The following is a 14630-nucleotide window of genomic DNA, read 5'->3' on the forward strand; positions in this document are numbered from 1 at the left end:
TTATGAACTGCTGTTCTTTCATGTGAGTGCCTTTAGTCATGTCCCTGAGTGCTGAGGGCTTAATGGTCAAACTGGATGAAACCACATTTTGAGCATGGCTTGTTATTAATACAGAAATATCATAACAAGCATTTCTGTATTACTCTTAGCAAATACATTCCTTCTCAAAATCTGAAGTTGACGTCTAATGCCAAGAAATACAGGATTCCAGAAAGAAAAAGATCTATAAAATTACCATGTACACTTCCAGTTATTCTGTGAAATCTAAAGTAGTGACTAAAGAAAAAGCTAAACTTATAGCCCAGACCTGCATTTTCCCAAACCATTTCACCAAGGTTAAGGATTTAACGAGGCAATTTGGAGGTTTCATAAACATTTGACTGGAATAAAAAAAAAAACAAAGAAATCATTCATACATACATAAATAACAGACACACACATTTGCTGTGCAGAGAGCTTTAATGTGTTATTGACTCAAGTGGCCTGATTAACCCTTTACACAGATCTTGTAGCAAAGCTTTCTCTGTCATCTCCAAACACATGAGCTTACTGTAAATATTTTACTGATCAATAAAGCTGAAGCTCAAAACAGGTCTGGTTTTAAATTCAGGTTTGTGCAGACATCCACGTAAAACTGCTTCCTGTCATAACACATTGTGCAGTGCTCAATTAAATGCTAGGCATAATGTCCTGGGCAATGTTGTTCATTACAAACTGATAGTTGTATAATAACGAGTGAACGTAACACTTACCATGTTGTGTTAATCATATTATGGTTTGGAATGCTTAATATCTGAGTTCTCATAAGGAATGTTAGTAAATGCTGATAGTAACCATTCACCTCTGAAATAAAAAGTTCTTATTCGTTTTCAAATTTTGCTTATTAATTAAATAAATCTTGAAATTTTCAAGGTGACATCTACTTTGTATCTTTGAATTCCAGGTACAGTTTTTTTTTTTTTTTTTTTTTTTTTTTTTGGCAGTGGGAGGTAAGAGGGGTGACTATTAAAAGGTTTAAAAACTACTTAAGCTTCAATAGATTATTATTACTAACTCTCAGCTGAGTAAAGTAGCAAATTTTAATTTGGGAACTGACCTCATGAGGTAGGGCAGGCACTGTGAAAGCCCCCAGGGAAAAATTTTTAAATGTCTACTTTGCCATTAGAATTAAGATGGTGGGTGTAGGGGAGTGAATAGAGATCCTCCATCATCTTCTACCACTTTGAATCAATGCTTTGAAATTTGGAGTCTAAATCCTGCTGCTATTAAAGTAGTTAATTAGTAATATATTTATGTAGCACTTTCAATCTGCTTCTAATGCCCATACATTCTGATTACACCATCTAATGAATAAGCATGAATGTAGCACAAAGTAGTTTTATAAATAAAACAGGGACAATTTTCAGAATTACATGATTTTAGAATGTTTTGAACATATGAAAAGAAAGCATCCCCAAGAGAGACTTGCAGAAATAAAGAGTTAATTTTCACTGGCAAATTACTCAAATTATGCTTCAATATTAAGGATTATTTTTACTGAATAAAATTTTTTTAGGAGGCTGGTGGTAGAATCACATTAAACTCTCAGACAACTCAAAAGAACCACATCTAACATTATATAACCTAAAGTACTATATCTGCTCAGGAAGTAACAGTGGCTTCACCTTATTTATTGTGTCAACTTGAAATTCTTCGGACCAGCTTTTAAAGTTGTTCCCCCTCCTTCACATAACACATATAACATCCTGGGAAAATTACTTAATTATTCTGTGCCTGAATTTCCTTACTGGAAAATGGGATAACAAATAAATGGATGCTGGTTCACATACAAAGCAAAACACACACACACACACACACACACACACACACACACACGTCAAAATTAATCTGAAAATCTCTGAAATCACTCAGAATGTACAGTTTTATTTATAGACCCCATATAGTAAAGTTTGAAAACCACTTACCTAGGTTAAAGGAAGAACAAAGGTAAAATCTAGGTACAAATGTTTGGTTATTCAAACCATCCTGCCTTAAAATAATAAATTTCTAGCAGTTAATGGTGGGTAAGAGGGGAAAAGATGAAAGATGGTGAAGAAATCTTAAGGGTGTACATATCACTGAATTGGAATGGGCTGCTCTTTGAAATAATAAGTATGTCTAGCATTCTTAGCAATTTAACATTACTTAAAACAATGTATCTTTTCAGTCTCTTAAAAACACACTTTTTTCTTATCCCACATAATTACTGCCTAGGAAAATTCACTCATTCACATGGTTTGTATCTCAAATTTGCATCACTAAACCTAGTATCGTATTGTGTTCCATGTTACTTGCACACAGTCATCACATCAAATTCAATATATTCAAAACCAACTAAGCTATTTTTTGCCAAACTTTTATACTATACCACAATGCTTTAAAGACTTCATTTCCTTAACTACCAGAACTTTAAAAAAATATTGATTTGGCAGGGCATGGTGGCTCACATCTGTAATCACAGCACTTTGAGAGGCTGAAGCAAGAGGATTGCTTGAGGCCAGGAGTTTGAGACCAGCCTGGGCAACATAGTGAGACCCTGTCTCTATTCAAAAAATTAATTAATTAAATAAGGTTGATGACCAAATATCTCAAATCAGAAACCTTGGCTACCTCTTCAATCTTTTTTCTCATTCCATCCCTAAAACTAAACAATTTTAACCCAAGTGTTTTTCAGACTCATCACCACGAGAGCCAAAACCCCAGCTCAAGTATCTCTCATTTGGCTGTTTTATTATTGAAACTGTTTCCTAAGCTACTTCTTATCAATTCATCCTGAACACTTTTGCCTAAGATATCCTAAAATACTCTATATGCTCAGGAAATAATAGTGGCTCTCTTTTGTTTATTGTGTCAACTTGAAATTCTTCTGATAGGCTTTTAAAGTCATTCCTCTACACTACGTAACACATATCATCCTGGGAAAATTACTTAACTCTTCTGTGCCTAAATTTCCTTATGGTAAAATGAGATAATAAAAATATCACACAGGACTCATGTGAAAATTGAGAAATATTTGTATAGCAAGGTAACTGTACAGTGATAGTAGTTTCTGGCACTTTGTAAATACCAAATAAACTTTATATATTATGACTTTCTAATATTCATACTTTATTATCAAATGTTCTCAAAATACATCTTTAATTCAACCAGGTTGAACTCCTTGTCTCTGCTTTCAGAATTCCTTCTTGATATATAACTTTTACCTTAATCTATTAATCTTAATCCTATTTATCAAAATTGTAAGTTTTTCAAAAAGCACTGTTTGTTGAATAATCCCATCTTCTGTGATTACTATTGCATTTATCATTACCATTTTATCTTTCAAAATGAAAACATTTTAGAAATGTATCAAAAAGTCCCCAAATCTCACCGACAGATAATTACTAGCAGTACATTAACATTTCATCTTTTGAACCAGTTATTACCTAAACTATGAAATAATCTTCTGAACTATATTTTCTGAAGAAGAGATGATTAATAATGAAATCATGAAGAAAATACCAAATTTCTATTGAAATTTCTATTTTTGTTAGTTTTATGTGTGTACGTATGTAAGTGTGTATATAAATACGAATGTCTCTATTGACATTTTATTGGTATTGTTTCTGACAGATAAGTATGTTTAACAGAAAATTATTCAAGATCAACATCCTTGATAAATAGGTATTTAAAACAAATTTTTACAAGCTAAACATACAGAGACTATCTTCACTTTTTAAAAATGCCTTAATCGAGAAATTGGGTGGAGCCAAGATGGCCGAATAGGAACAGGTCCAGTCGACAGCTCCCAGCGTGAGCGACGCAGAAGACGGGTGATTTCTGCACTTCCAACTGAGGTACCGGGTTCATCTCACTGGGGAGTGCCGGACAGTGGGTGCAGCACACCGTGCCTGAGCCGAAGCAGGGTGAGGCATCGCCTCACCTGGGAAGCGCAAGGGGTCAGGGAATTCCCTTTCCTAGTCAAAGGAAGGGGTGACAGATGGCACCTGGAAAATCGGGTCACTCCTGCCCTAATACTACGCTTTTCCAACGGGCTTAACAAACCGCACACCAGGAGATTATATCCCGCACATGGCTCGGAGGGTCCTACGCCCATGGAGCCTCGCTGATTGCTAGCACAGCAGTCTGAGATCAAACTGCAAGGCCACAGCGAGGCTGGGGGAGGGGCGCCCGCCATTGCCCAGGCTTCAGTAGGTAACCAAAGCAGCTGGGAAGCTCGAACTGGGTGGAGCCCACCACAGCTCAAGGAGGCCTGTGTGCCTCAGTAGGCTCCACCTCTGGGGGCAGGGCACAGACAAACAAAAGACAGCAATAACCTCTGCAGACTTAAATGTCCCTGTCTGACAGTTTTGAAGAGAGTAGTGGTTCTCCCAGCACGCAGCTTGAGATCTGAGAACAGGCAGACTGCCTCCTCAAGTGGGTCCCTGACCCTCAAGTAGCCTAACTGGGAGGCACCCCCCAGTAGGGGCAGACTGACACCTCACACGGCCGGGTACTCCTCTGAGACAAAACTTCCAGAGGAATGATCAGGCAGCAGCATTTGCGGTTCACCAATATCCGCTGTTCTGCAGCCACTGCTGCTGATACCCAGGCAAACAGGGTCTGGAGTGGACCTCCAGTCAACTCCAACAGACCTGCAGCTGAGGGTCGTGACTGTTAGAAGGAAAACTAACAAACAGAAAGGACATCCACACCAAAAACCCATCTGTACATCACCATCATCAAAGACCAAAGGTAGATAAAACCACAAAGATGGGGAAAAAACAGAGCAGAAAAACCGGAAACTAAAAATCAGAACGCCTCTCCTCCTCCAGAGGAACGCAGCTCCTCACCAGCAACGGAACAAAGCTGGACGGAGAATGACTTTGATGAGTTGAGAGAGGAAGGCTTCAGAAGATCAAACTACTCCGAGCTAAAGGAGGAAGTTCAAACCAATGGCAAAGAAGTTAAAAACTTTGAAAAAAAATTAGACTAATGGATAACTAGAATAACCAATGCAGAGAAGTCCTTAAAGGACCCGATGGAGCTGAAAACCACAGCACGAGAACTATGTGACGAATGCACAAGCCTCAGTAACTGATGCGATCAACTGGAAGAAAGGGTATCAGCAATGGAAGAGGAAATGAATGAAATGAAGCGTGAAGAGAAGTTTAGAGAAAAAAGAATAAAAAGAAACGAACAAAGCCTCCAAGAAATACGGGACTATGTGAAAAGACCAAATCTACATCTCACTGGTGTACCTGAAAGTGATGGAGAGAATGGAACCAAGTTGGAAAACACTCTGCAGGATATTATCCAGGAGAACTAACCAAATCTAGCAAGGCAAGCCAACATTCAAATTCAGAAATACAGAGAACGCCACAAAGATACTCCTCGAGAAGAGCAACTCCAAGACACATAATTGTCAGATTCACCAAAGTTGAAATGAAGGAAAAAATGTTAAGGGCAGCCAGAGAGAAAGGTCAGGTTACCCAAAAAGGGAAGCCCATCAGACTAACAGCTGATCTCTCGGCAGAAACTCTACAAGCCAGAAGAGAGTGGGGGCCAATATCTAACATTCTTAAAGAAAAGAATTTTCAACCCAGAATTTCATATCCAGCCAAACTAAGCTTCATAAGTGAAGGAGAAATAAAATACCTTACAGACAAGCAAATGCTGAGAGATTTTGTCACCACCAGGCCTGCCCTAAAAGAGCTCCTGAAGGAAGCACTAAACATGGAAAGGAACAACTGGTACCAGCCACTGCAAAAACATGCCAAATTGTAAAGACCATCAAGGCTAGGAAGAAACTGCATCAACTAATGGGCAAAATAACCAGCTAACATCATAATAACAGGATCAAATTCACACATAACACTACTAACCTTAAATGTAAATGGGCTAAATGTTCCAATTAAAAGGCACAGACTGGCAAATTGGATAAAGAGGCAAGACCCATCAGTGTGCTGTATTCAGGAAACCCATCTCACATGCAAGGACACACATAGGCTCAAAATAAACGAATGGAGGAAGATCTACCAAGCAAATGGAAAACAAAAAAAAGGCAGGGGTTGCAATCCTAGTCTCCGATAAAACAGACTTTAAACCAACAAAGATCAAAAGAGTCAAAGAAGGCCATTACATAATGGTAAAGGGATCAATTCAACAAGAAGAACTAACTAACCTAAATATATATGCACCCAATACAGGAGCACCCAGATTCATAAAGTAAGTCCTTAGGGACCTACAAAGAGACTTAGGCTCCCACACAATAATAATGGGAGACTTTAACACTCCACTGTCAACATTAGGCAGATCAACGAGACAGAAAGTTAACAAGGATATCCAGGAACTGAACTCAGCTCTGCACCCAGCAGACCTAACAGACATCTACAGAACTCTCCACCCCAAATCAAAAGAATATACATTCTTTTCAGCACCACACCACACCTATTCCAAAATTGACCACACAGTTGGAAGTAAAGCACTCCTCAGCAAATATAAAAGAAATTATAACAAACTGTCTCTCAGACCACAGTGCAATCAAACTAGAACTCAGGATTAAGAAACTCACTCAAAACCGCTCAACTACATGGAAACTGCACAACCTGCTCCTGAATGACTACTGGGTACCTAACGAAATGAAGGTAGAAAAAAAGATGTTCTTTGAAACCAATGAGAATAAAGACACAACATACCAGAATCTCTGGGAGACATTCAAAGCAGTGTGTAGAAGGAAATTTATAGCACTAAATGCCCACAAGAGAAAGCAGGAAAGATCTAAAATTGACACCCTAACATCACAATTAAAAGAACTAGAGAAGCAAGAGCAAACACATTCAAAAGCTAGCAGAAGACAAGAAATAACTAAGATCAGAGCAGAACTGAAGGAGACACAAAAAACCCTTCAAAACCCACAAAAAATCAATGAATCCAGGAGCTGGTTTTTTGAAAGGATCAACAAAATTGATAGACTGCTAGCAAGACTAATAAAGAAGAAAAGAGAGAAGAATCAAACAGACGCAATAAAAAATGACCAAGGGGATATCACCACCAATCCCACAGAAATACAAACTACCATCAGAGAAAACTATAAACACCTCTACGCAAATAAACTAGAAAATCTAGAAGAAATGGATAAATTCCTTGACACATACACTCTCCCAAGACTAAACCAGGAAGAAGTTGAATCTCTGAATAGACCAATAACAGGCTCTGAAATTGAGGCAATAATTAATAGCTTACCAACCAAAAAAAGTCCAGGACCACACGGATTCACAGCTGAATTCTACCAGAGGTACAAGGAGGAGCTGGTACCATTCCTTCTGAAACTATTCCGGTCAACAGAAAAAGAGGGAATCCTCCCTAACTCATTTTATGAGGCCAGCATCATCCTGATACCAAAGCCAGGCAGAGACACAACCAAAAAAGAGAATTTTAGACCAATATCCTTGATGAACATTGATGCAAAACTCCTCAATAAAATACTGGCAAACCGAATCCAGCAACACATCAAAAAGCTTATCCACCATGATCAAGTGGGCTTCATCCCTGGGATGCAAGGCTGGTTCAACATATGAAAATCAATAAACGTAATCCAGCATATAAACAGAACCAAAGACAAAAACCACATCATTATCTCAATAGATGCAGAAAAGGCCTTTGACAAAATTCAACAACCCTTCATGCTAAAAACTCTCAATAAATTAGGTACTGATGGGACGTATCTCAAAATAGTAAGAGCTATCTATGACAAACCCACAGCCAATATCATACTGAATGGACAAAAACTGGAAGCATTCCCTTTGAAAACTGGCAGAAGACAGGGATGCCCTCTCTCACCACTCCTATTCAACATAGTGTTGGAAATTCTGGCCAGGGTAATCAGGCAGCAGAAGGAAATAAAGGGTATTCAATTAGGAAAAGAGGAAGTCAAATTGTCCCTGTTTGCACATGACATGATTGTATATCTAGAAAACCCTATCATCTCAGCCCAAAATCTCCTTAAGCTGATAAGCAACTTCAGCAAAGTCTCAGGATATAAAATCAATGTGTAAAAATCACAAGCATCCTTATACACCAATAACAGACAAACAGAGAGCCAAATCATGAGTGAACTCCCATTCACAATTGCTTCAAAGAGAATAAAACACCTAGGAATCCAACTTACAAGGGATGTGAAGGACCTCTTCAAGGAGAACTACAAACCACTGCTCAATGAAATAAAAGAGGATACAAACAAATGGAAGAACATCCCATACTCATGGGTAGGAAGAATCAATATCGTGAAAATGGCCATACTGCCCAAGGTAATTTATAGATTCAATGCCAACCCCATCAAGCTACCAATGACTCTCTTCACGGAATTGGAAAAAACTACTTTAAAGTTCATATGGAACCAAAAAAGAGCCGGCACTGCAAAATCGATCCTAAGCCAAAAAAACAAAGCTGGAGGCATCACGCTACCTGGCTTCAAACTACACTACAAGGCTACGGTAACCAAAACGGCATGGTACTGGTACCAAAACAGGGATATAGACCAATGGAACAGAACAGAGCCCTCAGAAATAATGCTGCATATCTACAACTATCTGATCTTTGACGAAACTGAGAAAAACAAGAAATGGGGAAAGGATTCCCTATTTAATAAATGGTGCTGGGAAAACTGGCTAGCCATATGTAGAAAGCTGAAACTGGATCCCTTCCTTACACCTTATACAAAAATTAATTCAAGATGGATTAAAGACTTAAACATTAGACCTAAAACCATAAAAACCCTAGAAGAAAACCTAGGCAATACCATTCAGGACATAGGCATGGGCAAGTACTTCATGTCTAAAACACCAAAAGCAATGGCAACAAAAGCCAAAATTGACAAATGGGATCTAATTAAACTAAAGAGCTTCTGCACAGCAAAAGAAACCACCATTAGAGTGAACAGGCAACCTACAGAATGGGAGAAAATTTTTGCAACCTACTCATCTGACAAAGGGCTAATATCCAGAATCTACAATGAACTCAAACAAATTTACAAGAAAAAAACAAACAACCCCATCAAAAAGTGGGCGAAGGATATGAACAGACACTTCTCAAAAGAAGACATTTATGCAGCCAAAAAACACATGAAAAAATGCTCATCATCACTGGCCATCAGAGAAATGCAAATCAAAACCACAATGAGATACCATCTCACACCAGTTAGAATGGCAATCATTAAAAAGTCAGGAAACAACAGGTGCTGGAGAGGATGTGGAGAAATAGGAACACTTTTACACTGTTGGTGGGACTGTAAACTAGTTCAACCATTGTGGAAGTCAGTGTGGCGATTCCTCAGGGATCTAGAACTAGAAATACCATTTGACCCAGCAATCCCATTACTGGGTATATACCAAGGATTATAAATCATGCTGCTATTAAGACACATGCACACGTATGTTTATTGCGGCACTCTTCACAATAGCAAAGACTTGGAACCAACGTAAATATCCAACAATGATAGACTGGATTAAGAAAATGTGGCACATATACATCATGGAATACTATGCAGCCATAAAAAATGATAAGTTCATGTCCTTTGTAGGGACATGGATGAAGCTGGAAACCATCATTCTCAGCAAACTATCACAAGGACAAAAAACCAAACACCGCATGTTCTCACTCACAGGTGGAAATTGAACAATGAGAACAGATGGACACAGGAAGGGGAACATCACACACTGGGGACTGTTGTGGGGTGGGGGGAGGGGGGAGGGATAGCATTAGGAGATATACCTAATGCTAAATGACGAGTTAATGGGTACAGCACACCAACATGGCACATGTATACATATGAAACAAACCTGCACGTTGTGCACATGTATCCTAAAACTTAAAGTATAATAATAAAAAAAGCCTTAATCTTTGATGTATGAAATCTGTTTATATTTTAAAATTATGAACTATACATTTTTAAGAAAAATAATTATTTTACCATCATAAAATAACCTATTGCACAATATTCTGCTGTTTTAAAAAAATAACTTTAATCAGCTGATAATTTCTTTGTATTTAAAAGATGGTGATGATGAGGATGAAGATAATAGCAATAAACACTTATTTAGCACTTAGTTATATGTGTCAGGTACCCTTCTAAGTGCTTTGCATGTATTAACCCATCTAATTTTTAAACAATCCTAGTAGTTCCTTTCATTGCACCTAACATACACATGAATCCACCAAGGTAAGGAAAGTCAAAGTTACTTGTCCAAGTAGCTAACTGAGCAGCACAGCTAGGATTCGGAACTGTTAAGACTAAAATTCTCTCTAAATGCTTTTTAAAAAATTTTTTTGAAAGTAATTCTTTAAAAATTTAAATTATTTTAAAAATGTGGCTTATAAAACATGAATCCATTTAAGATAAAACTTTCACGTATGTTAGGTAAAAGCAGTCTCACATGTGAATACTTTTTAAGAACTGAAACAGGCAAACACAGCATACATTTAAGAAAGACATGGAGAATAAAATATCCTAAAAGGAATGCAGTAGAGCTATGGTAACGGCAGGATATATACTTTGGTATTTGCTAGAAATGCTTCCCAACTGATGAGCTAGAAGATACTACAGTGTAGTCAACTAGTGGTCTGGAAGGCAGGTGTCTGGGCAAGCAAATGATGAGAGAAGAAGCACCCCTCGTAATTTCAAAGTATGATATCCTTGAAAATGGGAGTTATCAGCTGCAGATTTGTGTTCAGACACAGTTTGCCCTGTTTCTTTTCTCATAAGGCTTCTCTTTAGTTTCAATCAACTAATTCACACCTCTAAATTACTAGTGAAAACAACTAGGAAACTACTGTCATATACTCTTCAAGAACCCGTACCGTGAATTTCAAAATATGAAAATATTTCAGGCAATTAAAAAAAAAAAGCGGATTGGCACACTGAACAATGAGATAGTTACTACTTGCTTCTTATGTACTGAAATCCAGGTATATCTGTCAGACAGGAGTAGGAGAACAGCCATATAAGATGAAAACTACACAGAACATAAAAACCAAACTCATCTCTTCTTCCAAATCTCCTACTCCTCGTCTATGTCCACTAATAGCCAAAGACATTCCCAACAACCAGTTATTTAAGGCACAATCTCAAGCTTTATCCCTTTTCCTTTCTGATTGATTACAGGAATATTCAATCAGAAGTAAACTCTTGTTAAAAGTCTATTTCAGAACTCTCTCTTGAACTCATTTGTCTTAACTGCACTGATAAAAGTTCACATTTCATTTCTTATCTAGATTACTAAACGGCATCATAACTCAATCTCTTTGACTCCAGCCTCTTCCTCTAAAATCTAGTTCCACAACGTCACCAGAAATTTATTTATAAAACACACCTATGTTACTCTTCTGCTTAAGAAATTTCCAAGTGCCTTAGAAAAAGCACAAAAGTTCAAATAGCCTCAACAGTGTGTACAGAGTTACTAGATGAAATAAAATGCATAGATGAGAATGAAGTAGCCTAATGCTTGTGGATGTTTACCTATTTAAAGTTCATTTAAAGTTGAGGACTGCACTAAAAAGAACAATTATAGGCTGAGATTTCATGTAAACTGATATGAGGTACTAATATATTTTAGGCATTTCCGAAAATTTTATTTAAGGAATTTTTAAAAATGGCTAATTGAAGTTGTATGTTCACCTGTTTTTAAGAACACATTTTATATTTAATAAAGAAAGAAAGATAATGCTTGGGTAAAATCTAGTGAGTAAGTATAAAGTTAAATCTTAAAGAAAAATCATGTCTTGTACACTTGGGCCATATGACTATGGCATTCATATTGGTTTTACAAGGATATATATCTGTATCTACATTTTTAACTCCTTTCAAAAGATGAACATCTACACATAAAATTATAAATTGAACACGAGCATTAGTTATTTTATCAACTATTGCTAAGCAACACTAGAGCCACAGAAACACTTAACTGAGTTTAAGTAGGTCAGAAATGTAGAAATTCAGAAAAGTTAAGAATAAATGCCATGCCAGAAGCCATCTGTGTCAGTGACAATGTTAGTTCATATACTGTGGACTGGGGAAAAAATATTAGATGAAATATTTACATTTGCAATACATTTTTTGTTATTGTCTTAACTATATAGTAAACTATTTTTTAAATTTAGATAACAATTATTAATAGCAAAGTTCAGAAAATGCTAAACAGAGGTACGTGTATTTTTAGTATGTGTGCACAATCTCAAAGAGACAGACACATAAACATATGAAATTAATACATTTTTGTTAGAAACAGTGGGGAGTGAAGGAGAAGATAGAAACACACACTATCATCCCAATTGTCCTGGCTGAGTTTAAATTTGGAACTCTATTCCCAGTACCAGAGAAAAACACCTAGAATATAAAGAGATAATCAGTAATTCAGAGAATCTTGTTTCATCCGGTTTAGTAAACAAAGAGTGCCAATTATTTTTAAGGAAAATAATTAAGTTTATAAAGAAAATAATGAAAAACTCATGTTCAATTACCTTTTCTAACTTTTTGGCTTCGATATGTCGAAGTACTTGTTCTCTCCAGTCATGAGGAACTTTACTTTTTCCTGGAGGATCTAATAAAGAATGCTCAGAACCAACCCTTGCATTTGGTCTTTTTGAAGGACTAGTCCGTGAATAATTGAAATCACTAACTGACATAGTTCTCTCTGGTATTTCATTAATAGAGGGTCGAGCACTCTGAGGTCTTGATGCATTTGGACCATCTATGCTGTATGTTCGTGCAGAAAGGGGTCTCTGCGATCCTGGCATCATTGGAGGAGTTCTTCCCGCTGAGTGGAACTCTCTGTATGATAAATAATCTCCTTCAGGAATCTGAGCCCGCCTTGTAGAGCCTGGATCACCAAGATTTACAGAGGCTGTGGAGGACACACTACTTTGTCGCTGAATTGTACTTCGAGTTACTGCAGGAATAAGTCGGTCGTTTGGTGAGATGGCCCACATTTCCCCATGTCTTGCTGGGCCAAGTCTCTGATGTAAATGGTATGCAGTATTAGCTCGAACATTGTTATGATTAGAGAAATTCATATTGGCAGAATGTTTAGCATAACTTTGATTTTCTGTGCTCTCTGATCTAGGAAGGAGCTGAGGAGGAAAACTGGCATGGTCTATTTGGGGATTTTGTTTGGAGTGCCACAAAGTGTCTTTGACTGCAGCACTGCTACTGTATTGGATATTATACTGTGGAGGACCATATATTTGAGGTGCAGATGGTGGGCCACTTGTGGGGCCTCTTATTATATTTGGCTCTTCGGGATTATGATTTGAATCAAACTTGAAAATTGCCTTTGTTCCTGATATTAAATCAGAAGATGAGGAAGAACCAGTAAATACCTGCAATGGTTGATCATACAACAATGTGGCAGACTTGCTCCTGACTATATTTTTTCCATCAACAGCAGATGTGATTTTAACGGTTGTACTTGGCTGCTGAGGTCCATTATCACTAAGAATATCATAGATTTTTAGCCCTCCAATCTCCATGTTAGTTATGCTATGAGATTTCACAACAGATCCAACTGGACCACTTTTCTGAGGGGAGAGATCTTCAGTGCTTTTGGAAATACCTAAGTCAACAGAACAATCACTGTCATGTGGTTCAGTCCTATTAGGAGACTGGGAAGTTTCCTCAGAATGTCCATTTACCTTATTTACGGATTCCAAATTAGGATACTTGTTTCCATTTTCCAAGTGCTCAGTTTCCTCTTTAGAATTAATGCTTAAAAAGCTTGTTCCAAGCACAATATCCTGTGTTTTTGATCTTTCCATGATCTCTGGTTGAAATGTATCATTAGTTATAAGTTTATTAAGATTCATATTGATATGATCTAATTTGTGAGTGTCATCAGCTGTGGCTGTTGAGTCAACACTTTTCTCAATTAGAACTAATCGCTCTTCAACATTCAAATCATATTCAGGTAAGTTAAAATCTTTTTTATCATGAGCTTTGAACTTTTCCTCTGTTGAATTGTTTAAAATATCTCCATTTTGTAAAAGGCTGTTAAAATTTTCATCTTCTTGCCTAAAATAAAGATAATTTTATGAAAAACATAATAAAGCCGAGTTTTCTTAGTAACAGGGAACATTAATAAATAAATTGTGTAGGTAGACAAGTTAAAAAAGTTAATAAAAGTCAAAGACAAAAGGCATTTATTATCAAGCATGTAATTTAAAAATATTATCTTAATAGTTAATAGAGCTTTATATTCAGTTGGAGACAAGTAATACAATTAAAATTCATAGATAATACCAAGATTAATTTTCATCAATACACTCAATCTGATTTGTCACAAAATAATTTAAAGGGCTGAACTATGAATAAAAGTGGAATTTTTAATCTTTGCTGCATCTTTTCATGAATGTGCTAAAAAAGCAAAATGCTTGAGGGAGGGCAGATATATGGAGAGAAAGCTAGTAACATGAATAGTGGAGTAAAGAGCACAGGACATTTTTACAGTTAATTTTGAAGCCTTACATTATTAACCAAATTAACCATAGTTAACGAAGTACACAGTTGTTATTACATTCAAATATATAGGTAAGAAAATTGTACAAAGCAAAGAACTGAATAA

The 14630-nt window shown here is 36.9% G+C and overlaps 1 protein-coding gene across 9 annotated transcripts in view; it reads right to left on the reverse strand.

Moving 5' to 3' along the window:
• The window catches only part of ERBIN (erbb2 interacting protein), a 151062-nt gene that overhangs the window by 13120 nt on the left and 123312 nt on the right, over positions 1 to 14630 (reverse strand). For 8 of the 9 annotated variants that reach the window (XM_008952780.5, XM_008952779.5, XM_063604434.1 and 5 more), the window contains one exon: positions 12535 to 14080. In XM_008952780.5, coding sequence (XP_008951028.1) covers positions 12535 to 14080 — 1546 coding nt within the window. Of the gene's footprint in view, positions 1 to 8683; positions 12401 to 12534; positions 14081 to 14630 lie in introns of those variants that run through there. The other variant, XM_055112344.2, reaches the window with a different exon arrangement.

The sequence above is a fragment of the Pan paniscus genome, chromosome 4, assembly GCF_029289425.2.
Source record: "Pan paniscus chromosome 4, NHGRI_mPanPan1-v2.0_pri, whole genome shotgun sequence".
NCBI lineage: Eukaryota > Metazoa > Chordata > Mammalia > Primates > Hominidae > Pan > Pan paniscus.